The sequence below is a fragment of the Protopterus annectens genome, chromosome 12.part0 (assembly GCF_019279795.1).
Source record: "Protopterus annectens isolate FY-2018-M chromosome 12.part0, PAN1.0, whole genome shotgun sequence".
Classification (NCBI taxonomy): domain Eukaryota; kingdom Metazoa; phylum Chordata; order Ceratodontiformes; family Protopteridae; genus Protopterus; species Protopterus annectens.
This window is the reverse complement of record NC_056746.1, coordinates 830,932,222-830,959,918: the sequence shown is the minus strand read 5'-3', so window position 1 is coordinate 830,959,918 and position 27,697 is coordinate 830,932,222. Positions and strand designations below refer to the sequence as shown.

Below are 27,697 nucleotides of genomic sequence, written 5' to 3'. Positions count from 1 at the left end.
GTACCCCAGGGATCTATATTAGGTCTCCTCCTATTCAGTATAATTGTCAACAACTTCCTGTCCACTCATACCCATAGTACTGTTATCCAATACGCAGATGATTCTACTATATTCCGCATTGCTAAATCAGTCTCTGAGCTACAACATCTTACTCAAGAAGCCTTTACTTCAATCAAAACTTGGATGTCAATGAACCATCTCACTCTAAACCCCAACAAAACAAAACTCTTAATATTCACCCCCCAAAAGCACCCCTCTTAACACTCCCAAAACAACACTATCATTGAAGTTGCCCCTAGCACCAAACTGTTAGGTGTCATTATTGATGGTAATCTAACATTTGACCCTCATATCCACAGTAACATCAAAAAGCACAGCAAAAACTAGATCACCTTTATAGGCACAACTATTTTCTTAACTTATCTGCAAAAAAAGGCTCTTGCTTTATAATTCCTGCTCTCATCTCTCTTATATAGCACCCCCATCCCCACCAATATTCAGTCCTCCCTGAAAACTAAACCTGACTCTTGCTACAACAAGGTTGCCAAATTTGTACCAAATGCAAATTTTTCAGCCTGCCACTGTTCTCTCTGCATCAACTAAACTGGCTTGAACTTCCTCACTACTTCAATTATTAGCAATTAACTACTGACCATAAACTTATTTACAAACCGACAACTTGCCCCTGTCTCTCCTCTATACTGACCATCTATCATCCTAGCTGACCTCTGAGATATGAAAAAAATGGTACAGTCAGGTGCGTCTATATTACATAATCAAACTGCTAAAAGTTAGAATGTCATATGGTCAACACCATATGATCGAACTTTTAAAAGTTTAAAAATGTAATAAAAAAAATAAGCCAAAGAAAAACACCTACCCATGGTATAAGCAGGGTGGCTACCCCCCAGCACCCCCACTCTTTAAATATACTAACTCTGAGATCACACTACAGTGCAGAAAGGGAAATCTTCCCATTCTGCACTGTATGGAGATCTCCATTGAAATGTTCAAACTTTTAAAAGTTCGATCATATGGTGTCGACCATATGACATTTGAACTTTTAAAAGTTCGACAATATGATATCGACCCGAGCAGGTGCTATGCCTATTTTCTCAGCTGGCCAAATGTTGTATTCTTTTACTGTCTCAAAGCTAAGGAATAATCTCCCACCTTTGATCAGAACAATTAGCAATCTTACTTCCTTTAGAAAATCCCTCAGACTACATCTCTCTTCTCTCTGGCTGTGCACTTGGGCCTTCACAACACACCACAAAACCTGACTTTCTCCATTATAACCTTACTATACTCCATCTAAATACTTGTATAACTTCTTCATACTCTCTTTCATAACTAACACATTATACTCTCACTATGTCTTGCCATATCCCGACTTTCAGACTACAAGTCTCCAATACTTCTTATCCTTAATCTGATACTCTTCACTGCTAATAATAATAATACATATACAGATATGTTTTATGAATGTATACAATTTCTAGTTCTATGGCCATTCTATGGATGTAAACTAGCTGCACTGTTATCAATTTGATTTCCATGCACTGAAACTGCATATAAACTCTGTACTGTGTGTGATATTTCCTATGTATGTATTTTAAAGTATGTGGAGCTTTCCTCCTCGGGCCTCCACTGAAAATGGGCCCACCTAGGCCCAGTCGACTTTCCCAGTAAACAAATGTAATAAATAAAATAAAATAAATAAATGATAAACTAAGAAGAGGGTTTTGATGATTGGAGATACGGTCACCAATGGTATTGAAAGTCTTAGCAAATGTGAAAGGAGAGAGGGGTGGAACTAATTTCAGGGTTAGACCTACTAGGACATGGGAGGAGATAATCAAAGTGATAAGCAAGACGGTGGGCTGGGTGCATGCATATTGTGATGCATTTGGGAAGTAATAACCTGACAAAGGATATAGTCAAGGAAATAGCAAGAAGGACCAGTGGAGTGATAAAGATATCCCAGAATAAGGGTTTGGAGGTTATATTCAAATAGAAGTTACCTAGATTACTTAAAGAAAGGATCAGGGAGAAAAATGACTGTCTGTGGAAATGGGAACTGACAACTAGAAAAGTGGAGAGACAGACAGACACAAAGAGAGGCAAGCCAGCTGTATACCAGAAATAAGATCCATCTTAAGGCAGAAGAGGCACTGGTAGTCTGACATGAGACACAAAAGTTCAACACCATGTATGTACCATTAAACCAAGATAAAGGGAGGGAAAGGTACCTCAGAAGCAGCAGAGAGTGGTAAGTACTTAAACACAATATTAAAGGAACACACAGAACATAGCAGATGACTTAGAACTTGAGTGGATAGTATTAATCTGCAATGGAAATCTGAAATGGAAGATGGGGATTGCTGGTATCATAGAAACAATAGTCATTGATATGAGCTAGTAGGATATGAAGGTTTATGGGTACTGGCTGTTCAGAAGAGATAAGGGAAAAGAATAAGAGGTAAGAGAAGTAACAATTTATGTAAATGAGGGCATCAAATGCATGGTCGTAGCAGGGGATGGGGAACTCCACCCCACTCCATGAAAGTGGAGCAGGAGCTTGCATAGTCAGTATCTGGGATAAGTCTCCTCATGACTAGAGGAAAGTTGGGAGATTTGGTAGACTGATGCACTGCATTAGTACCCAGGCACAGCAGTGAAGAAAGATAAGGGGCAGAAAGGAAAGAATAAATGAATGGCAGAAGAGAAAGATATATAAGAGGTTTCTGAATCTGAGAGTAGCAGATTAAAGGACTCCATGCTAATGGTAGGGCAGGAGTAGGAGATGATTGAGGTCTTGAACCACTGGAGTTTCAGCCAGATGAAGAGCTGTAACAATAGACAACAGAAGTCTGGATACCATCTTACCTCCTTGTGCCTGGTTTGCACACCTGTGATTACAAGGCATGGGTTGCTTCTAAAATCATACGACCTACAAACTTTTATAACTATAGTTTTTGTAATTGTTCTAACTGTTTCAGTGATATTTAATACTTTTGTACTGCATTTATTTATTTTGTTGAATTTGTGACTGTTGTTTAGCCTGCACTTGTTAAAGGAATTCCATCTGTTTGTTATTGTACTGCTCTTAGATTGCTTTAACAATATTTTGATATTTCATAACCTCCTCCAATACTATGAAATATGTTCTAAGTCTCCCAAAATATTTCTAAGTTTTGCAATATTTTTTATGTTGTAAATATTTTTCAGGGTTAGTGAACTTATTTCCAAGGATTCCTGATATTGCAGGAATTCTTACTAGGTTATAAAGCATTTATTACTGCACTTGAGCTCAAAGCCAGTTTGTTTTACATTGGAAGGGTTCTTTTGCACTCTGGTGGGAATAGAGAGCTAAATTCAACCTATCCAAGGTGGAACTACTGGTTGATAGCTTATTGTGTTTTTATCTAATTGTCCTGAGGGTTTAAATTTATAAAAGTCTTTCATCCTGCTCATATTAAAGCCTTACATTCTTGTAAGGGCGTGCTCATTTATTCAGAGCTTCCTTATGCCTGGCTTGGACACCTGTAATTACAAGACTTGGATTATTTCTAAAATCATCTGGCCTACAAAGCAGATATAAGTATATATGTGTTTCCCCATGCCTGTATATAAGGCAAACCTCTCCGGTTTGTAATCCTCTATATGAAGTGCTCTCCATGGTCTCCCATTGTTCACAGCTGCTGAAGAGCTGTTAACAGCTCTGCATAAATTAACCACTGCTGAAGAGTTGTTAATTTAGGCAGAAGCTGGTACCACTGCAGGTCATCTAATAGTATACTAATAAACACTCTCACCTTGACCTTTATGTGAATCTCCCTTACTCCCTCCCATTTAGAAATTGTGTTTCATTGCCTTACATAGTGTAGACTAAATTCAGACCTGCTGAGTCTAGAATGTTTGGTATCACCATTCTCATAGACCAGCCTATGGTACATTAAGAGGGCCTCCCTGTAGCCTTGTGGCAGACATGTATAGCTCAGGACCCATCTGAGTTGGGGATTGCTGGAGAAAGGCTCAGTTTGTGGCTTTCCCTTTGTTAGTTCTGTTAAAACTATTTAAATTTGCCTGTATATAAGCCTTGCATTTACCAGAACTGCTCAACATTTGGCAACTTTACCCGGAGGTCTGGAGTGCATATGCCCTGAAATCCAAGGAATCCACTGAAAAAAAAAATGAAAAAATAAGTGTATTATAAGCCAGCACTGCTCTTTGTTAACAGTATTTAATTGAATTGCTTCTTCATTTTTGCTGTTTGTGACTAAGTCCAGCTAGCTCACTTCTTTCCCAAATACCACTTTCAGAAAAGTCCTGTCACAATGGACAGGCAGTTTCCCATCATTTCTCCTGCCGGCTTGATTGATATGGGCATCTTGAGGCAATGTAGCAATTGCTTCATGTATACTGACAATCATTTACTCCTAAAGCAAACTAACACCCAATGTGAGAGATGCAAATACACTGTAGAACTGGAGTCAATTCTCTCATGTAAAAACAAACTAGGCATCAAACAGATTGTAAGCACACATGTTTCACCTCTCACACAAAATAAGATCACAACAAATAAACCCACATGCATGGAGGTACTCACTAAAAGCCTAACAAAAGAACAGAGACCGCCCAAAATGCACACCACCCACACTCACCACTAAACATAAGGAAAGCATTACACATATCAGCACACACGTCCGTGTCTCAACAAACAAGCCTTTAAGACAAAACGCATCAAATGTCTTGGTCAAAGGTGACTCCATAGTGAGATACACAGATGTCAACCTCACCAGACTGGACAAGGAGAAGGTCACGGTTAGCTGCCTATCAGCTGCCAGGATCCAACAATTCATGCACGCACTCAAGTCACTTAACAACAAGAACCATTATGACTCTGTCATAGTCCGTGTTTTAATGAATGACTTGAGATGTACCTCTCTGGACTATATGAAGAGACATGATGGGACTCTCTGATTATGTGTCCCAGACAGGTATGCCCTTGCCCTAAGCAGTATCCTATCCTCATCCAAGATGATACCCAATATAAACAAAAAATGATTGATTTCAACAATTGGCTCAGCTTCTGGTGTCACTTCAGGGGGATCCAGTATCTGTCAGCCTGGGAGGATATGGTAGACAAACCTCTCTGCTTTGCTACAGATGGTCTGCATCTGCCTCCCCCCCCTAGGATTTCAGATACTATCAAATGCCCTTGCCTCCCCCATAGTGCCTTTTTAGGCAATGTCAAAACAACAAATTTTCCAATGTAACAAAATCTAATTGAGACAAGCTCAGGATGATGATGCTTAATGTTAGGCATTTAAACACCAAACTGCACTCTCTGGAAGCACTCCTCACCTTGGAACTAATCTTTGTCAAATTAACTATTGGGACAGTACCACATCACATCATTGCCAGCTATAGATCCCACCCATGAACCAGGAATGGAACTGCCTACCTCAATTTACTGGAATCCTTTTGACATACTGAGGGACATACATGAACAAAAACATGCTCGCCTAGAAGATCCTGGACTTTGTAAATACAAATGCTCTGGAACAGATAGTCTGCACCCGCACTAGGGGCTCTAATGTTCTGGACATAGTACTCACAAACATGGGGGGGGGGTCACTGTATTTTCCCATGTGTGATGCCTTCCCTGGTTAGGTCAGACCACAAATCAGTCTTATTTGCAGTAACTACTTGAACTGCCACCCTCACAGGAACAATAATTATAAAAAACTTCATCAAAGCTAACAACAGCATACTAAGTGATGGTATAAAAAGCTTCATACCACCCACAATTGCAGATACCAATGATAACTATGCAGCAGTGTACACAAATGCCCTGTACAAACACTTAAGTGACTGCATAAACTCTGCTGTACCTGACTAGATCAAAACTAGGTCTTCCCATAAAAACAAGCCACTGTGGTGGACTTCAAGTATAAACAAATTGTATAACAAGAGAAAGAAACTTTTGTCCAAAAACAAGAAGGCTATTACTCTGCAGAGGAAGAGTTCCCACCTAAGCCTAAACAGGAAAATCTGAAATCTTTTAAAGTCTTCTAAGGCAAATTACAAAACTAGAATCACATCCATAGCCAAGGAAAATAATAAGGCATTCTTTAACTAAGTCCGAAGTGTAAAACGGAATACCCAGCTATGTACCGAAATGGTTGTAGATGGGATCACTCATACTACACTGGAAGATATCACCAACCTGCTAGCTGACAGAGTGAGTGGAAACTTCACCCTCCTATTCCCACCCACCATATCCAAAAGCATACCTGACACCAGTCCACTCTAGAGAACAGCCTTGGAACAAATGGCTCACTGAAAGTTGGAAATATAGGCACCACAATTGTACTTAAAGGAAAATTCCCTTTAATCATTTTAAAATCACTGGTTTCAGATTTAAAATCATATCCTTTTATTTATACATAAAATGATGAACACTTTCATCTTTTTACATAAAAGACTTTATCAGACAAACAATCAGGTTGTATTCATGCTTAAAAAGTATTTTAGACCAATAAAAAATCACTTAATGTAACCATGTGATTTTCCAAGCCTCCCAAAAAGCTCCACCAAATTCATGAAACACTTTTAGATCATAACAGTTTGCCATAAGTAAATAAAACACAAATAAAACACACTCATGTGAGGTTAGTTCAGTAGTCGCAGCATCCACTCCACAAACAAAAGGTGCAAGGCTCAAATCTCATCTGGGGCAGGCAAGTGGGCTTCCAGATGCCCAACCATGGCACCCAGCCCAGGACTTACCCAGAAAATTCAGATTTAACATAGAATGTTGATCCTCAGTAAAACCAACTTCAAAACATTTATTACCTCTGTTGAGGCCTTAGTTTTAATAAACAAGTAATTGGTAGATTTTCATTTAAACCTGGCTGGAGATCAGGTACCCAAATTACTTCACTGACAACTTAATGTATGAAGTCATGAATAAGCGAGAACAAAAAATATTCAATCCAATTTTGGAAAATAAGAAGGCTGTATGTCAAAATAATGTGAACTGCAGTAAGGAGACTGAGCCTACTACTACTCAGATTATAATCACATCCCCAAATCAGAGTACCTTTAAGTGTGCCTTTATTACCACTTTTACAATAAAGGACATTTTGGCAAGCAGGGGATAATCGAAAATATTGACTCATGCCCACAAGTGATATATAAAAGGAGGAAGAACTTAAAGGCAATGTTCAAAAAAGGGTTAAGCATCCCAAGGCAATTACTAACACCAACAACCCTGGAATGTTCAAGTATGGGAATTGCCCTGAGTGTCAGGATATTTTTGTTAAGAAGAATTGCCTTATTTCCACTCATGAAATCACAATTTGAGGGCATTTCAACTGCAACACAAAATGGGTGGTATACTGTGCACTTTGTTTAGGATGTTCATGCTTTTACATTGGTAAGACAGACAGAAGACTCAGGGAGAGAGACTATGAACATATTTATGATATTAAAAAAACAGAAAAATACAAGTGCACTGTTTAAACATGCACAGCAAACCCTAGTCACTGTTTTAAATTCATCATACTTGAACAAACTGCAGTGAATGAAAGAGGAGGACCCTGGACTTTAACCCTTGAAAAAGTGCAAGTTTTATGTCAGCTTTATTTGAATGTTGATCTTCAGCCAGGTTTAAATTAAAATGTATCAATAAGTTGTTTTTAAGTTGATTTTACTGATGAGCTACATTCAATGTTAAGTCTGAATTTATAATTGTAAAAACTAGTTTTTGTGGGTTAGTGCTGGGCTGGGTGCCACGGTTGGGTATCTGGAAGCCCAGTTGCCTGCCCCAGATGAGAGTTTAACCTCACACATTTTGCTTGTGGGGTAGCTACATTGATTACATTGACTACTGACCTAACTTCACATGAGTGTGTTTTTTTTGTGTGTTTTATTTATGTATTGTAAACTGCTATGATCTCAAAGTGTTTCATGAACTGGGTGGAGTTTGTTGGGAGGCTTGGAAAATCACATGGTTAGATTAAATTATTTTATTGGTCTAAAATACTTTTTAAGTATGAATATAACCTGATGGTTTGTCTGATGAAGACTTTTATGTAAAAAGATGAAAGCACTCATCATTTTATGTATAAATAAAATAATTTGATCATGCTTATTAAACCTGGTTGACTTCTTTGAGAATGTCACCAAAGTCATGGGCGAAAGTAAGACAGTGCACACAGCCTATCTCGATCTTGCAGATTGAAAGCACAATTTTAAGTAGTGAAAAGTTTTTCAGATGATATCAGAATGTCATTTGCTCTTAATAAATGTGCAAAAGAAACCTTTAAAGCAGGAAAGCTGCAGCACCAAGAAAACATCAGTTTGGGACAAGAATGTGATATAAAAGAACTTGACCAAGAGGGACTGTATAAATATTTGGGAAATGATGAAGGATCAATAATAAAACATGAACAAATGCAAATAAAACTTAGTAAGGAATATGTTAGAAGACTTAAATTAATCCTGAAAATGGTGTTGACATCTAGGAACAAAATTCAAGCTATACACAAATTTGGTTTTCCTGTCCTAACTTACAATTTTGGAATGATTAACTGCCCCCAAAAGGAGTTGCATAGATTAGAATGGAAAACGAGAAGGATGCTAAATGCTCATTAAATGATTTATAAAAATCAGTGCATACTAAGATTGCATATTCCCATTCTGAAGCAGACATGGGCCTACTTGAAAGTGATTACATGTATAGATCTGCAACTGTGGGACTGAATACATATCTGCTGACCTTACAATACCAATATAGTGAAAGTTTTGAAACATGAGGAGAATGAATCTAAGATGACTTCCCTTCTTAGACTAGCAGAAGGATATCAGTGCCAAGTGGGAAACTAAATAAAACCAGAAGTAGATAAAAATCAGGCAGCAGCTGAATGTGTCAAAAAAAAAAGAATATAAGGTAAAGGATTAGATGAGAAGGCAAGAAATGTGGAAAATGCATAAATATAGTTGCAAGTATAGAAAACTCCTGGAAGAACTGCATGTTGATCAGGATCAAATGTAGGAATTGTTAAGGAGAGACAAATTCAAACCAAAAGATAAAAGGTTAATATTGGCAGTCCAATATAGTGAGCTACGTACACAGTGGTTTACAAAGTCCATTGAACATGTGGGAGGAACAGACAAATGTAGGTTTTGTAAAAGAGAATTGGAAACAGTCACACACCTTGTTGCTAGATGTGACATACTAATGGCAGAAGGACTGTATACTGAAAGGGATAATAATGTGGCAAGACTGACTGGGGATTGTGCAAACATTATAATACTGAAGTAGCTGAAAAACACTGGAATCATGAGCCACAAAGCATCACAGAAAATGATGAAGTCTACATCACATGGGATCACCCATTACCAACAGTTCAAAAGATAGATGTGAGAAAACCAGATATAGTGGTCCATGAAAAGAAGACAAAAGTAGCATTGATCATTGAAATCGCTACACCCAGTGACTACAGTGTCTTGCATACTGAGAGACACAATGTCATAAAATATCAGGATTTTCAGGCAGAAATGAGAGCAATATGGAAGAAAGATACCCAGGCAGTTCCAATAGTAGTAGGAGCAACAGGTCTTATAAAAAAAGAATCTACAATCTTATTTAGATATGTTACCAATACATGTAATTCCATACTAATTGCAGAAGGAGTCATTACTGGGGTTCCTATGAGTACAACGAAAATGCATTATGTCGAATGCGTTTTCATCGACACATGTAGAGCGAACAGGCAAAATAGCGAAGCAGCTGTTCAGCGAATTCTTTCCCTGGGAAAGAAGTCACTTGACCGCTTTGTTGTTTTGCCGTGTTCTGAAGTGTAGTGTGGTCCCTTGTCCGGTATAGCTCCCAAGCGTGATTGTGCAACAGTTACTGACCTTAGGGTTAGGGTGTGGGTTAAGGTAAGTGCATATGTATGAAAGTGTTTACTGTTTTATATTTGGTGTTAGATGCATGGTTGAGTTACATGTGTATGTGTTTTCAGTTGTTTACTTTTGTTTTGGGGGGATAGAATTAGGATTAAGGTAAGTGTGTATGTGTTTGGAGCTGTTTATGTAAATGTGCGAGTGTTATTGACCTTAGGGTTAGGGTGCAGGTTAAGGTAAGTGCATATGGTTTAAAATGTTTACTGTTTTTTTTTTTGTTAAATGTATGGTTGGGTTATGTGCATATGTGTATTTAGTTGTTTACTGGTTTTTGGGGGGGGTATAATTAGAATTGGGTATGTGTGTATGTGTTTGGAAGTGTGTAATGTTTTTTTTTTTGCAGGGGTTGGAACAGCGATTTCTTTCCCTAGGAAAGAAATCGCTGTTTTGTGGATTCGACATTTTCAGCTTTTGCTGAAAATGTGTCGATGTAACATTGTTTGCTGTGTTAAGCATTCAATGTTGCAATATAGACCCTTTACTGGACACATTGTGTGTGCCGTGAAGAACACTTCTGGCTGACATCAAAGACTGAAACAATACTAATTTCATGAACTTTAATTGTACATTGACTTAGGAATGGGGCTCATTCCTGTCGTGGTATTAGAAACCCAAAAGACTTGCAGAAGTTAAAAAATAGGGATTAACCCTTATGTTATTAGATGGGTAGCCAATTGGCTCACTGACAGAACATACTCTGTCAAAATTGGTGACTCTACCTCCACCAGTAGACACGTCACCAGTGGAGTACCACAGGGGTCTGTGCTGGGCGCCTTACTGTTTGGCATCTATTTCTCAGAAGTCCAGGTCAAAGTAGATGGCCTTTGGCTCACCAAGTTCAGTCATGATTGCAAACTGGGAGCAATCATTGAATCACCCAATGATGTCAAAATATAATAAGAAGGGCTAACAGAAACAAATGATTGGTGCCAAAGTCATGACCTAAAACTAAATGCAAAAAATGCATTATTATTCCCTTTGGCAAAATAGGATTCCCTACAAATTAGAATATTGACAGCACCACTGAGTTCCAACCCAGTGGTGAGAGACTTGGGAACACAGGTTGATAGCAATCTGAATTTTGACCACCAAATTTCCACAGTGAAAAAGAAAGCCTTCTATGTAGTGCACCTCATAAGCAAGGGCAGAGCATCTAGGTCAAGAGATGTTATAACTCCTCTGCACTCAAATCTCATCAGACCACTAATAGAGTATAATGCATCCTTTTGCATGTACCTTGCAAGACACCTGCAGCAGCTGGAGAGACCTCAGAGGCTCTCACTAATAAGGTACAGGGACTCCAAACCATGACCTACATGGACAGGCTAAAAGCCCTGTCAGTTTATTCTGCATCTTATAGGCTGCTAAGAGGTGACTTGTACCTCGCCTGTAGGGCAGTCTCCAACCCTGCCCTAATGGAAATGCTGCACATCAGCAAGTCAAATGGCTCAAGAGTCACTCGATCTGGGGATCTCAACCTAGCTTGTGACATTAACAGATCATGCTGGAGAGACAGATAACTCTCCCTGAGACTGCCATTTCTCTGGAACAGACTACCTATTCACATAAAATAGAACTCCGCACTGACCCTATTCAATTTCAGTCTAGATAACTGGATGGGAGACTGTAAATTCAATCCTGGGGTGGCACCCATGTCCTTTATGACAGGGTAGCTGGTATTGATCACAGACCCACTCCGTCCATAAATTAATTTGGCAAACTACCAAAAAAAGTATAAATGGGGATACTTGGGATTAGCATGGCTAGGCTTGTAAAGGCTCTAAGGCTGCTAGCCTAGTCACCTCCTATGAACCTTTGAACCTATGAACCAAAGGGGATGGAGTTTGTGATGTCCAGGTGATGGCATCATTAGCAATCAGTGATCACTTCACTCCATGACTTAGAGCAGGCAGAAAATAAGAAACCAAGAGAAAAGGAAGCTGTGTATGACTTCAGGGAAATGGATTATAAGATTTGGAAGAGAGTCAATGTTAACCCTTTTACAGTTGCTGAAGGCTGTAAAAAAGGTACTGCAAAAATGTATTGCTAAAATGCAACGTGTTTAGACTATATTACACAATAATGTAATGAATGATGCAAAATACTTAAAGACAAAATATGTGTTGCAGCAGTCATACACAAATCATAAATATCACAGTGCTTCTCTGGGGTGGAGCTCATTTTTGACCTCCTTATGTCTTCCCTGTCATCGAGAATAGCTATTCCCTCTGACATTACTCAGTAAAGGTTTAACCTACAGGAATTACTGGTAATACTACAAAAGTTAGCATACATCTCCAGTATCAACAGAGTCAGACTGTGGTCAAATGGGGCCCTGTGCAGAGTAATGAACCAGGCCCCTGCCAGCCATGCCAACACTCTATTACTTGGCTGTTTTTCTCCAATTACCATAAAACACTATTCAAACCTGTTAGTGCATATTCCATTTTCCTCTTTACTTTTAAAGTTATCATAGTGATTTGGATTTTATTTAAAAGTTTTATTTCAAGTTTTACTGCAAAAACACTGACAGCCATTTCCTAAACAAAACAAAACACAAATTGAAAACATTTTAGCATGAGAAACAGTAAACTTCCCTTAAACTCACATTTAGTGAAAATACACCTGGCAACCCATTCATAATCAAATAGCATATACCAGAGCACTAATTAGCAGCTATGTGAAGGTGCATGAATTCAAAAGACAAATATATGATGCATTTGCTCATAATATTAGCATTAAACTCATACACGTCATGCTGTACAATTTATTTACAGTAAAATAATAAAAACAGTACCAGCATTCAACAAAACAAAGAAACCAATGATCATACCGTAAAAACATGTCTTATATGACAACATTCCTGTTTACAACAATGACATTCTTTCATTTACACTATAAATGGCCAGCAGTGTTCCTCTAGCAGCAGAGACCAGAAAAGACTACCTTTCCAGATTTTAAGTATTTTTCTTGGCTTTTTTCGACTTTTTGTGCCTTTCGACTACTGTTTCTGCTTGTTTTATCAAAGTTTGCACTGTTTTTACTGTGTTTATAAGCTAAAACTGTTTACTGCACTTGCTAGTTTAAGTTTTGCCTAAAAGTTAAACTACAGGCCCAAACAAAATGAATCCACTTAGCCTTGCCAAAGTCCTGCGAATCCAAAATAAGCAAAACAGAAGAAAAGATGGCAGGACACTGCTGCTGCTCAATAAAACTTTTAATAAAAACTTTAAAACAAGTAAACGAAGTAATCCAAATTCAGACAAAATGAAAAAAGGTTAGCGCTTTCGGGTTACACCCTTCATCAGACAACAAACACTGCATGCACATTCTTTTTAAAAAGAGTCACAACCAATAAAAACCTTATAGGTCAATGAAACACACGCCTCTTCAGGAGTGTGGGTTTTAAAGGAATAACATCATTATTCATTCTAATGTTGACTATCACTCTAAATGAAAATACATAGAACCACTGGGAAGAATGTTGTTTTTAAGGGTAGAGCCACTTGCAGGACCTCAAATGTGGTCTATTTGGCTGAATGCACAAACTGCCCCAGTTTCTATGTGGGCATGACCACAAATATGTTTAAGGTGAGAATCCTACAACATTTAGGAAGTATAAGGAATAGGGATGACAGCAACGCCTTGTATAGGCATATATGCATACATCCAACACATAGCTTTTCATTTAGAGTGATAGTCAACATTAGAATGAATAATCGGGGGGGGGGTGTCAGGCTGCAGACTGCCTTGGATGAAACTAAATGGATTATAGACTTAATGGCACACCTACCCCCAGGTTTAAATGATGTTATTCCTTTAAAACACACACTCCTGAAGAGGCGCGTGTTTCATTGACCTACAAGGTTTTTATTGGTTGTGACTCTTTTTAAAAAGAATGTGCATGCAGTGTTTGTTGTCTGATGAAGGGTGTAACCCGAAAGCGCTAACCTTTTTTCATTTTGTCTGCATTTGGATTACTTCGTTTACTTGTTTTAAAGTTTTTATTAAAAGTTTTATTGAGCAGCAGCAGTGTCCTGCCATCTTTTCTTCTGTTAAACTACAGGCTAATACACTCAAGTGTACTAGCTTTTGATAGCATTTAGTCGAAAATCATAGCATTTATTGTGTTTTCTGCTTTTCTGTAAAAACTTGAAAAAACAAAAAAATATCCTTGTTTTCCATACTTTCCTAACTAGTGTTCCAGAGACCAGATTTTGCTGATCCCTGGGCTTTGTCTTGGTTCCTGTGTTTCTCCATTTTCCTTGTTTGGTCAGGGGGAAGTTTCTTTACTCACCAGTGAGAGTGGGGAGTACTGAGCTGCCTGTTTGTCCTTAGAGGAGTGGTTTAAGGCAGTAACTTGTAGTCTATTGGCCATTTTGGGTCATTTCCTGTCTTTTCCAGCCCCCTGCTATAAAGAGCGTTTTAGCGCGCTTTAGCGCGAATTAGCGCGATTTAGCGCGGAGTTGCCATTGTTGCACACTAGGGCAGCGCTGGTTAAGCAGGTTTAAACTATTCGGGCTACCTAAAGTCCACTCTTCAAATTTTCCCTTAAAACTACCTTCCTCGAACTATACTACTGATCTAATCAGCGTATCCTATAACTAAAAAGATCATCTCTACTTGACTCCAAGTAGACTATTCTCTATCTGTTAAACCTAGCACTTGCTCCTACAATACTTATTACCTTGATACGGCACTCTTATACATAGCACCCCAAAAAGGCAAACCCCCATTTCTCGGTCACCCACGTCCCCCGGAATCTCTTTTAAAGTTTTTTTGTCTAGTCCTTCTAGCATGTCGAGGGATCAGTTGCTAGTGTCCTCTCCTGCTCAGCTGGTGAACCTGGGAATATTGAGGCAATGTTACAATTGCCTCATGTACACAGACAACCCTCTCCTCCTCCCACAAAACACAAATACATGCGAGAGATGCAACTATACGGCCAAACTGGAGGCTGAGCTCTCTCAACATAGGACTGGCAAGACCAGTCAGGAGGAGAAGGTTACCACACACACTATAGACCCAGTCTCACATAGTACCATCACAACCTCAAATCATACACATAAACACACAAAGACATACTGGAGGCTCTGATCAAAATCTACCAAAACAGCAGAGGCCACCAAAGCAGACACCCAAACAACCACCACCTCAGAACACAACACCTGCAACACATAGACCTCACAGTCAGAGTGTCAAACAGTCACAGCCCTTAAGGCCAAACACAATGCCAGACACACTAGTCATTGGTGACTCCATAGTCAGACACACTGGCGTCCCGCTCACCAGACTGAGTAAGGAGAAGGTCACAGTAAGCTGCCTGTCGGGCGCTAGAATCCGCCACATAACGCAAGCACTCAGGTCTCTCAACAGCAGGTACAAATATGACTCAGTCATTGTCCACGCTGGTGTAAACGACCTGAGACGTACCTCCTTGGACTACATGAAAAGAGACATTGAGGAGCTCTCTGATTATGTAGCCCAGGCAGGTATGACCCTGACCTTGAGCAGTAGCCTACCTTCACCAAGAATGATGCCACAATACAGAGATAAGATGATCAGCTTTAACAATTGGCTTAAACTCTGGTGTCATTCAAAGGGGATCCAATGTCTGTCTGCCTGGGATGACATGCTGGACAAGCCACGCTGCTTCGCAAGGGACGGCTTGCACCTGTCACCCCTGGGATTCCGGATATTGGCAAAGGCTCTTGCCACCCCATAGTGCCTTTTTAGGCAAGGCTCAAATTCTAAACCTACCACCCTAGAACACAAAAAGGAAAAAACTAAGGGTAATGCTGCTCAATGCCAGAAGTCTAAATCTCAAAATGCACGCACTCAAGGCCCTTCTCAGTATGGAGAACATCGATGTCTGTGCTGTGACAGAAACCTGGTTCAAGGCTCCTGAGAGCACCCCAGCACTATCAGGTTTTACCTCATATCATGCGTTCCGGCCCCAAAATCTGGACAATACCAAGAAAGGAGGAGGGGTATCCATATTCATCAAGGACACCCACACCTCAAGACTGGTGGCAACGCATGATGCATCGGAGACCATCCAGGTGCAATTAACCATAGGCAAGACTGCTCTGCAAATTGTAGCATGTTACAGGCCACCCTCACAAACTCAGGAACCTCACATGGCCTTCCTGAAAACACTAGAGGGGATAAATGTATCACCAAACACCATCATACTAGGTGACTTCAATTACCCTAATATAGACTGGGAACACTACTCAAGCCCAAACACCCTAGCCCAAAAGTTCCTGGAATTCATAAACTCAAATGCCATGGAACAACTAGTCACCATCCCCACAAGAGGAGAAAACATACTTGATCTCATCATCACGAACATGGGAGCACAATGTTCAACACCGAAGTATACCCCTCACTGGTGAGATCAGATCACAAACTAATCTCACTGGAGGTCCTCATCCCACCCCACCTGAAATAAAAAGACCACAGTAAAGAACTTCTCAAAGCCAACTTCACACTTCTAAAGACTAGTGTGGTCTCCTTTAAGGCCCCGAGCGGCGGAAAACAGTACTCAAGCCGCTGAATCACTTACAAATGCCTTCTACCAGCACCTGCAGGACTGCATGGATAAGGCAATCCCAAGCAAAACAAAGACTCTTTGTACCAAAGGCAAGCGTCCAGTCTGGTGGACCCCAGCCATAAACAAACTCTACAACAAAAGGAGGAAGCTACTACAAGATAGAGCAAAATCCTTAAAAGGTAAGACACCCTTGATCACTATAAGTAAAAACTAAGAGCTCTCATAAAATCATCCAAAGCAAATTTTGAGAGAAAAATAGCTAAAGACTCAAAAGACAATCATAAGGCCTTCTTTAGCTATGTTAGAAACCTGGGAGGAAACTCCCAGATATGCTCAGAACTAGTTCAAAATGATGTGAAGATTACTGATCCTACAGACATTGCCAACATACTGGCTGACAGGTTCAGTGCAAACTTCTCCCCTCCCCAAAAGGAGAGATATCTATACCAAGCGATTGCAGCCCCCCAAACATCTCCAACGCCCAAGTGAGAACTGCTCTCTCCAAAGCAAAAAACACAGCATCCATGGGACCTGATGGTGTCCCCAGTTGTGGGCTCCACTAACTCAACGAGGAATTAAACCCACAGCTAGGACAGCTGTTTAATCATAGTCTTACCTCTGGATACGTACCCAGGGAGTGGCGCACTGCAACTGTGGTCCCACTTCACAAAGGCGGTGCCTCCACCGACCCTGGAAATTACCGGCCCATTAGCTTGACAAGCCTTATCTGCAAAGCCATGGAGAGGATCATAATGGAACTCATAAATAAAGACATAGGGAATTTGCAGACTTTGGATCCATCCCAGTTTGGCTTTGTCAAAGGCAGATCATGCCTGCTAAACTTGGTTGACTTTTTCGAAACAGTCACCAAAGCCATTGATGAGGGAAAGGCAGTCCATACAGCCTACCTCGATCTGGCGAAGGCCTTCGATACAATACCCCACTCGGGTATCATTGAAAAACTCATCAGCTTAAATGTTAACCCATACATCACAAGATGCGTTGCAAACTGGCTGAGTGACAGAACCCACAGGGTCAGAGTTGCTGGCGCCATGTCAGACTCAAAGCCTGTCACAAGTGGTGTACCACAGGGCTCAGTCCTGGGCCCACTCTTGTTTGGCATCTACTTTTCTGAAGTACAAGCAAACACAGGAGGGTTATGGCTGACAAAGTTTGCAGATGACTGCAAACTGGGCGCCATAGTAGAAAACACATCTGACACAGATATCCTTCAGAAGGGTCTCACAGAAACGGATAACTGGTGCCAGAGCCATGGCCTAAAGTTAAATGCCAAAAAATGCATAGTCATACCCTTCGGGAAAAACAAGGTTACCCCTAGCTACCAAATAGGTGGCAATCCACTGAGCACAGAAGAAGTTATCAGGGACCTGGGGACCCAGGTTGCTAGTAGTCTGTCATTCGACACCCATGTAGCTAAAGTAGTTAGGAAGACCTTCTACATTGCCCACCTTATCATGAAGGGATTCTCATCTAGATCAAGGGAGGTCATAGTCTCCCTATACTCATCACTCATCAGACCAATGATTGAGTACAATGCCCCATTCGGAATGTATCTGACCCGACACTTGCAGCAGCTGGAGAGGCCACAAAAGTTCCTCACCAAAAGGATAAAGGGTCTCAAACATCTGTCCTATGCTGCCCGACTGAAAGAACTCCAGCTCTATTCAGTCGCCACCGCTTGCTCAGAGGTGACCTTTGCCTAACATACAAGGCCATGTCAAACCCAGATTTGATGAATATGCTTCACCTCAAAAAATCTAGATCCGTCAGAGCCACAAGGGCGGGAGACTTAAACCTCGACACGGCTATTAATAGGACGTGCTGGAGGGATAGATTCATCACCCAAAGACTCCCTATGCTGTGGAACAAAATCCCGGTATATGTGAGGCAGAGCACCTCGCTGGCCTTGTTCAAGAGAAATCTTGACCAATGGATGGGAGATCGCAGATATACCCCAGGGATTACCTCAGTGTCACTGTTCGACAGAGGCACAGCAAAATAATGGGTATAGTTCCCCATACTAAAGTGGTGGCGTAAGCCACAAAACTATGGGCTAGGCTTGTAAATGCCCTCGGGCAGATAGCCTAGTATGAACCTATGAACCTATGAACCTATGAACTATTCTGGTTCATAGGTAGTAACTACACTTATGGTCCAAATGACCATTGAAGAGCCTAGCCCAAATTTTCAGTTGCCCCAAAGCAATGCCTGACTAAGGGACATGCTCAAGGTCACACAGAAGGTAAATGAGGGGTGAGCGACTCAATCTCTGTACACCATAAACTATATCTTGCAGAGTTAACTGTAGACACCAACTGCCAGACTAAAGATTAAAGTATAAAGAAACAAAGTGAAACTTGTGAAAATTAACAGTAGGTGTGCAATTTTTAAACAGAAAAGAGAATAAGAATAATACTTACACATAACTAGGAATACAGAAAGAGATATAAGCACCAGTATACACAGCCTACCTGAACTTCAGTAATGCCTTTCACTCATTCAGATAGAGGCAACTGCTAAGGAACCTAAATAGGGTGGGGTGGGTATAAGACCAGAATAAGGAAATGGATTGTGAAATGTCTGTAAGGTAATAGCAGAGGGTAGTGGTGAGAGTGCAGATGTCAAAACATGGAAAAAGAATAGCAGAATACTATAAGGGTCTGCCTGAGGTCCAATAGTCTTCACTGGGTTTGTTTCACAGATTTCCATGGTAGCACAGAATAAGAGCAACCTTTTCATTAATAACACAAAGATAGGTGCAATGTGGAAGATGGTAGGAGCAGTTTAAGAAAAGATTGGAAATACTGAACAAGTGGGCAGAATGGTGGCAGTTAAAGTCAAGTACTGACAAATGTAAAGCACTATTCTTATGCCATAACCACAATGATGTGAAGTATCTGCAAGGAGCAGAAAAGGGATCCATGCATGGTATCCATACATGGAATGGCCCACCAGGAGTAAGGTGAGAGCGCAATGGCAGCAGAAAGCAGAATGCTGGGATGTAGCTTCAGGAGAACAGACTCCAGAAGTAAAGCAATAATGTTTCCACTCTACAAGACCTTGGTCAGACCACACCTTAAGTACTGTGTGCAGTTCTGGAAGCATATAAGGTATCAGGTTTCTGGACTGAATAAAGAAATATCCTTGGCATAGAGGGGAAGGAAATATGACCAGAAGCTACAGGAGCTACACGTATTTTCACTTAAGAAGAGAGAGAGTGGTCATGATACTATGATACTGGTGCTCAAGATTTAAGGTAGCCTCTGTTCCCCAAATGTATAGTTGCTTTATTTCCCTAGTTAGCCAACGTGGTGGACTGAATTTTACTCTTTTGATTCTGACTGGGACTAGTTTGTCAAGTATACCGGAAAATATCAAGGCAAGTATCTGGAGAAATAATTTTAGTTGGGGAGCTTGTGAGAATCCAGTCTAGAGTAATCTGTCTATTGCTGCTTTTATTTTATCTGGTTGGACTGCATACAATTTGAGTGAAATCACAAATTATGATATTGTTTGAGGATTCTTTTTTTTTTCTTTTATGGCTAGCCAGTCAATGTTAAAGTACTCTAGTATTAATGTTCCTTGAGAAATGTTGCTGGAGACCCACAAAAATAGTTCCTCTGCAGTATCACTGTTGCTATCTGGAAATATATATGCTCCTGTTATAGTTATTTGTTTAAGAAACTACATAATTTTTGTATTACCAATAGATGGAGGTCTAAATGGATGAATGATTTTCTCATATCTAACAGCACATGTATGTCCCTTTACACAGATAGCTCTGCATCTATTATGGAGATTATCATGCCTGTTGGAATGCTTACTTTTGTTCTGGAGCAGCCTATGCTTCCCACTTGTTTTCTACAAGAAATTAAAGATTTGCAGGAACCACAGGTAAAATATATGTCGTCATTTACTTTGCAAAGACACAGACTAGCAGAGAGGCAGACACGCACAACATAAATGATGCAATAGACAGCATTTTTTAGCAAGAAAGAAAATCTGCAAATGTAAATTATTTCACATTTTAAAATATGGACTTGCTTTTTGAAATCTGTCTTTGGTTAAACAAAAATATTCTATTTTTTTATTAAATAGCTTTGCTTGCTGAAATAGATGAGCATTTATTTAATGGGGAGTGTCTTGCTCTGTATTTAAGCAGATAGATGTGGGGAATTGAAGATAATTTTGTTGATTACACACTTCTCAACCACTTAGCCCAGGAGATCTGGAGAGTTGAGAGGTACAATTGAATAACTTGTATCTGTCTGTCTCTCTTATATATGCTGCATTAGAGATACAGCCTAAAAGAGTCTGGACTTTTACTTTTCAACACTGAATCTCACCCATGAGTGACTGGGAATATTATAATGTTCTTATTTGGTTAAACAGAAATGAAATGCACAATGTTAGCACTACCTGAAGAACCAGTTTTTGGATTAAAGGCTTACATTTGCACAAAGAATATACAGAATGATGTTGATTTGGTGGGTGGGTAAAGTCTTGACCAGGTTGTGTTTAAAAAGTGTATAGCTATATGGAAAGGGACTAGCTGGTGGTTGGTATAGTCATCGTTACTCTTAACTGTCCAGGAGTTTCTCAGAGCCATCATGGTTTTATTTCCCTGTTAAATTTATGTTTTTTTTTTTTTTGTGACAGACATTCTTTCATTCCCTGATCACCTGCACAATCCAAAGCAGAGTAAATAGGGGTGCAGGGCCCACTCCAACACTCCAAACCAGAGAAGTTCATTTTGAATGGGGACACCAAGCATAGACATACACCATACATAATTATACATTGTACACAAACACACACACACACACACACACACACACACACACACACACACACATACCTGCACACTTGAACATGACATGCACACCTAAGGAAAGCTGAGAGAAGCATAGGTTTACCTACAGCCATCTCTGGGATGTGGAAAGAAACTAGAGCACCCAGGAAAAATTCACATGAACATAAAGAGGATGTATATACTCCAATACTCCATGAATAAGGCACTATCAACATTAAACAAGCTGGTAAATCAAGCACTGAGGTAGCAATGCTGACCATTTTTCCATTGACCTTCCCAGTGAAGTGTAGGTTAAAATCAGGAGATACCAGTAATTATTAGTTACTGACATGTTAAAAATAGGCATTTATGCAAATTATATTCTGTTATTCCACAAGTCAGTAACACCATCCATCCATTGTCTAAACCACTTGCCCTTGTAAGGGTTGTGATGGTAATAGGCTAAGAGTAGACAAGACTTCTTTATGCTAGCAGCAGCCATGACTTTATACTGTGTTTTTTGCCTGCTTTCACCACTGAGTTGTATACACTGATTGGACAGGTTTGTTATGCTTATCAAACAATGTAAGCCTGATGAATAAGTGGCATGTTGTATCAAGTAGCACATGTTTGTAGGATCAAATGAAGTTCTTGTTTTAAGGTTGCATGACTAATCATATAGGGTCACATGATGTGCTTACTTGGTGGTCACATGCCAGATCATGTAATTCAAGTGCCCCAGCCCCCTCATGGGCCTATTACACCTCATATCAGTCTTATCCCTTTCAATAATATTTTTAGTTAGATGAAAGTGTTTTCTTATGAGGTTAATACATCCAGGATGTGGAAATCCATGTATAGATTATGAGCTGGTGAAGTTATCAGTTTGAAGTAGATAAGGATTTTGTGTGGTTTTGTTTTGTGTCTAGGGTACTAAATCAGAAGAAGTCTAAAAATGCAGTTTCAAAAGTTAGTAATATTTTTGGTTATGTAAGACAAGACTGTGATGGGGGGTTTATGCCACTGTAAAATGGTTTGAGGATACCTCAACTGGAGCACTGTTTCCAGTTCTGAAGTGTGATATCAACATCTGGAGAGGCTGAAGGCAAGGTTTATGAAGATGATAAAAGGGATGCAGTAAAGGGGGTAGGAGAACAGGCTGATTAGTATGGAATAATATTCATCTGAATCTGTCAGCAGTGGAGGATATGGTTTTGCTACAAGTTGCATCACAGGGATCACATGATTATTGCACTAAAGAGGAAAGAGGAGAGGGCATACAGATCAAGCTAAAGGACAAGGTTTCAGACTAGCTCTAAGGAAGCATATTTTCAAAAAGGGTGGTGGATAGGTGGAATAAGCTTCCTGGTTGGGTGCTGTACAATAAATTAATAGAATGTTTTAAGACTGCATGGAACAGGCGTGTTGTTTCATACTTTTCAACTATGTAAGAAAAACAGTATTTTGTTATTATAACCCATTGTATCTTGTTAATGTAACTGTGACTATTGTTTGTGGAGTTCTTCTCCATGGAACTTTGCTGAAAAGGGCACAAATTTTCATTTGGCCCAACCCAGTTAGCAAACTATAAATAAATAAATTTGAAAGGGGAAGGAATGTGGTGGGCAAACATGAGGGGATATAGGGAGGACTGGCTGCTTGATTGCAGTTGCAGTATTAAATCAAACTTGCTAGATGTTAAGGCCAATGAAAATTATGTTTGTGGACATGGTAATAGCTTTAATGCCACATCTGTGTTGTGAAAGCAAACAATTCATGAGTGACAGAGGAACATTTCAACCGAAAATCAGACATCAGTAAAAAGTGTGGAACTAGCAACTCTTTAAACAGCAAATGTTCCAGTTTAGTTTATAACATTCTATGTTAGAACATTATGATTCTATATTTAAGGAATAACCCATGAGGGTGTGAGTAATGAAAGCTAGATTTACCCACAGTTGGTGTGCTGTGATCATGAGGTCGAAGCCTGAGTGATCAAACAAAGCCAACGATGGGTAAATCCAGCTTTACCCACACTCAGGAGTAGTCTTTTGCTATTATACAATTACATTATTTAAGAAAGAAATTTCTTATCTTTGTATAATGGAGCTATAGTGTTCCTCAATGTTATCCATATTGTTCCGTGTTTGTTGATGTACCAAGCATGCCTCTGGATCTTACATTTCCATGCTTGCACAGTTTATCAGTGCTACTCAAGCGAAGCAATGGAGAAAAGGGATTCTCCATTGCTGTTTTTCTCTTTTCCTGCCAGTATTAATGCAAGAAACCTGAACAAAGTCCAACATAATTGGTGGGAAGAAAGGTCCAAAAATGGGACAGATTTTCATAGGTTCATAGGATGATACTAGGCCATTGGCCCGGATGCCCTTATAAGCCTAGCCAAGAATTTTTCCTATGTTCCCTCAAAGTCAGCACCTGTTTCCCCTGTCCAGCAGGGACACAGGTTGGATCCCAGGTGTATATTTTCTGTTTCTCATCCAGTCGTCCAGGTTCCACTTAAAGGGGGCTAGAGAGGTACTCTGCTTGACCTGAAGAGGGAGTCTATTCTACAGATGGGGGTGTCTTTGGGACACAAATCTATCCCACCAACAAGTTCTATTAATGTCACAGACCAAGTTAAGGCCTTGCGTGTGGGTTGCACCAGTAGAGTTTGTCTTACAGATATGTAGTAACTCCATCAAGGCTGGGTCTGAAATGGCCTTGTATGCCAGACACAGGTCACTGCTGAACAGTCTGTATGAGACTGAGTAGTGGGACAGGGCTTTTAGCCTATCTGTATTGGATAGGTGTTTGAGACACTGGATTTTCCTGGTCAGGAACCTCTGTGGTCTCTCCAACTGCTGCATTTGCTTGGCAAGGTACATGCCAAAGGGGGCATTGTACTTGATAATGTGTCTGATAAGGGAGGAGTATAGGGATGTTATGATCTCCTTGTTCCCAGATGAAATGCCCTTATTTATGAGGTGGGACATGTAGAAAACCTTCCGTACAATGGAGGCAACGTGGTGGTCAAAAGTCAGGTTGCTATCAGCCTGGGTGCCCAAGTCTCTCATGACTGATTGCATGCTTAGTACATTGTTATTAATGTGATAATTACTGGGAATGGCACTTTCCTCAAAGAGGATAATGATGTATTTCTTGAAATTCAGTTTGAGGCCATTTTATTACTCTTATAAACTTAGAAAGTTGCTTGTAGTATTAACACACATTTTCTGAAGGATATGAAGTCTAAATCTCAAATGTCTGTCATTATTTAATGACTTCAATCCCCATTGGTTTGCCAGAAAAAAATACATTTTTATGAGGAAAAGACCAAAACTATGAGGCTAAACTCTGGGTATTCTGTGAAGATCCAAACAGTTTAGGGGTATGACAGTCTGCTTAGATTTTAAGAGGGACAGCTTAGAAATACAAGAGAAATCAGGTACATTTCTGTTTCTTTAGTCTTACAGAATGTACCTGATTTTTCTTGTATTTTGCTCTGTCCTCCTTAGCATATGTCTATAGAAAAATCTGACCACTCAATAATACTTCAGCAGTCGGACCTTCTTCCATTGCTATATGCTCATTTTACAATGAGCACACTTATTGGGCTGTACAATCAACATGCTTGTTTTTGAATACTAATGAGAAATCATTGCATAATTAAAAATACACCATTGCAGGGAATGGATAACTGATATTTTACCTGCAACAAGGTCAAAGATCTATCTGAAGACAGTGATGTGCTTAAAGATACAGATAATAATTAGGTAGGGTACGAGAATAATAAGGTGGCAAAGTGATACAGTGATTAGTGTTGCTGCTTCTCAGCACTTGGTTCTATGGTTCTTTTTCCTGCTGTGACATCTTCTCTATCGAGTCTCCACATCCCCCCTTTATCCATGTGAATTCTTACTGTGGGTCTGGCTTCTTCCACATCCCAAAGATGTGTTAATAGGCTGAATTGACAACACACACACCCTCCTGCCAAACTGCAGGTAGGTTACTTTTTATGGACTAGCATTCCATTCAGAAAAGGATTTCCACTTCATGCTTTTTGTTCATCAGTGTAAGCTTTGAATCCCTCTAACCCTGAGTAAATTAAATTGGGTATTAGAAATGGATGAATGGTTCACTGACTGACTCCTTGACTTAGCAAATGAATGAATGAATGAATGACTAACAATCATGAAAATCTCATCAACAAGTAGACTACTGTTAGCATTTTTTTTCCTGAAAGGACTTGAACATTATGATTGTATCTGGACTTACCAATAATGATGAGTGTGACTCCAGAACCAACTCTGTATTCTTTTTTGTAAGAGTCAAGTTTCACACAGTGATACACCCCAGTATCTTGCAAAGTGATATTTTTTATCTGGATGGACTGATCAAATATGCGCACAGAATGGACCCAGGATATTCGAATGTCAGTGGCACCATTTTGCTGCAAGATGTCAGAGTAGAAAAGTAAGTTGTTGTTGCCTGAATGTTTTTTCCACACCACAGCTCCTACTTTCTCCATATTTATAATGCAGTTTAGAGTCACTGTGTTTCCTGACATGGCAAATACTACACTTGGAGTTTGAATAATCTGAAATTGTTTCTCCGTAGAAAATCCTGTAAAAAAAAATCAAAGATTAGCCTCTTTACTTAGTCAAGTAAAATAATATTTTGACAGCCTCAAATCAATTTATTTATGGTTCAATACTTAATTTCTAACATATTTCCAAAGCACAGCAGATGTCTCAGAAACACATAAGAAAGGAAAGAGTAATTATTTTATACCATCGAGAGATCAAGAGAGGGAAGATAAACCAAAAAAGGTAAATAACAGTATGTCATAATCTACTCAGTCCTTTGCTGTTTACTTTATATAAAGTAGGCTGTAGAGATAAACAACTCTCTGGAGATGTGAAGTATTTTTTTTTCATTAAGAGGATTGTAGACCCATGGAATGGAATATCATTATGGGTGGTAGAAAGAGAATCCATGGAATTATGAAGAGGCTATGGAACTAGCTGGAAAAAGTCACAAGGAAGACAATGTATATGGAAAGAAGAGTGTTAAATTAATTTAAAGGGCATATAAGATTAGCTCATTTTCTCATTCTGTCATGTAGGAAATGGAAAGTAATAAACTCAGTGGTCCAGTTAATGTCACATATAAGCAGCTGCTTTTCAGTTTTTGCACTTCACTTTTTTGTGACAAATAATATGTGATAACAACACCTGCTATGAAATGTGAATTAATGAGGGATTAAACTGAATGTTTTCTGCAGTTAAACAAGCCCATGTATATTTGTCAGAAGTAATAACAGGTGTTTAAAGATATTTGAATAACTCATTTTTTTCAATCACAAATGTTCAGTGTTTTTATGAATGAGCTGTCCATAATGTATACACATTGAGACTGTATTGAATGCAACTGATCACAAAGGCATCAAAACGGAAATAATCTAAACCCACATTCTGATATTCAATATCTCAAAAAACTCAAAACATCTAAGACAAAACCAATCACAAAAGTAAACATACAGTTTCCGTTGCAATCAGAACACCAAAATTCCACCATAAATTCAGGCCAGTTTTGTCTGAATAGTGGCAGTGTTGCAGAAAGGATTTTTGAAAGGTAAGGTATAGGGTTAGTGTTAGGGGCACTGGCAGGGTTAGGGTTAACGGTTATTAGTAAGGTGTGCAGGAGGGCTTCTTGTCAAACCAGATATTAAAATCAACAAACTGGTACCCCACCTAAGTACCATGTTCAATCATAACCTCACCTCAGGCTTTGTGCCCGCTGAATGGCGCACAGCGATGGTTATCCCACTTCACAAGGGGGGAGCCAACACAGACCCTGGGAACTACCACCCCATTAGCCTGATGAGCCTGGTGTGCAAGGCCATGGAACATATCATCATGGAACTTATAAATAAGGACATTGGTAATCTCCAAACTCTGGACCCCACCCAGTTCGGGTTTGTAAAAGGCAGATCATGTCTACTAAACCTGATAGACTTCTTTGAAGCAGACACCAAAGCCGTAGACAAGGGTAAGATGGCTCACACAGCCTATCTAGATCTTGCCAAGGCTTTCAGCACCATCCCCCACTCTGAAATTATAGATAAGCTCACTAAACTAGCCATAAATCCTTATGCCACAAGATGGATTGCCAACTGTCTCACTGACAGAACCCACACTGTGAAAGTACCACACTCCAAATCTGACTTCAAACCAGTGACAAGTGGAGTACCACAGGGTTCAGTCCTGGGTCCTCTCCTGTTTGGTATCTACTTCTCTGAAGTATAGGCTAACACAGAACGTCTTTGGCTAATGAAGCTTGCAGGT

At 39.7% G+C, this 27,697-nt stretch overlaps 1 protein-coding gene across 2 annotated transcripts in view; it reads right to left on the bottom strand.

Moving 5' to 3' along the window:
• Nucleotides 1–27,697, bottom strand: part of LOC122816825 (tyrosine-protein phosphatase non-receptor type substrate 1-like) — a 524,785-nt gene that overhangs the window by 321,190 nt on the left and 175,898 nt on the right. For both annotated transcript variants that reach the window (XM_044089871.1, XM_044089872.1), the window contains exon 2: nt 25,626–25,973. In XM_044089871.1, the coding sequence (XP_043945806.1) occupies nt 25,626–25,973 (348 nt within the window). The remainder of the gene's footprint in view (nt 1–25,625; nt 25,974–27,697) is intronic.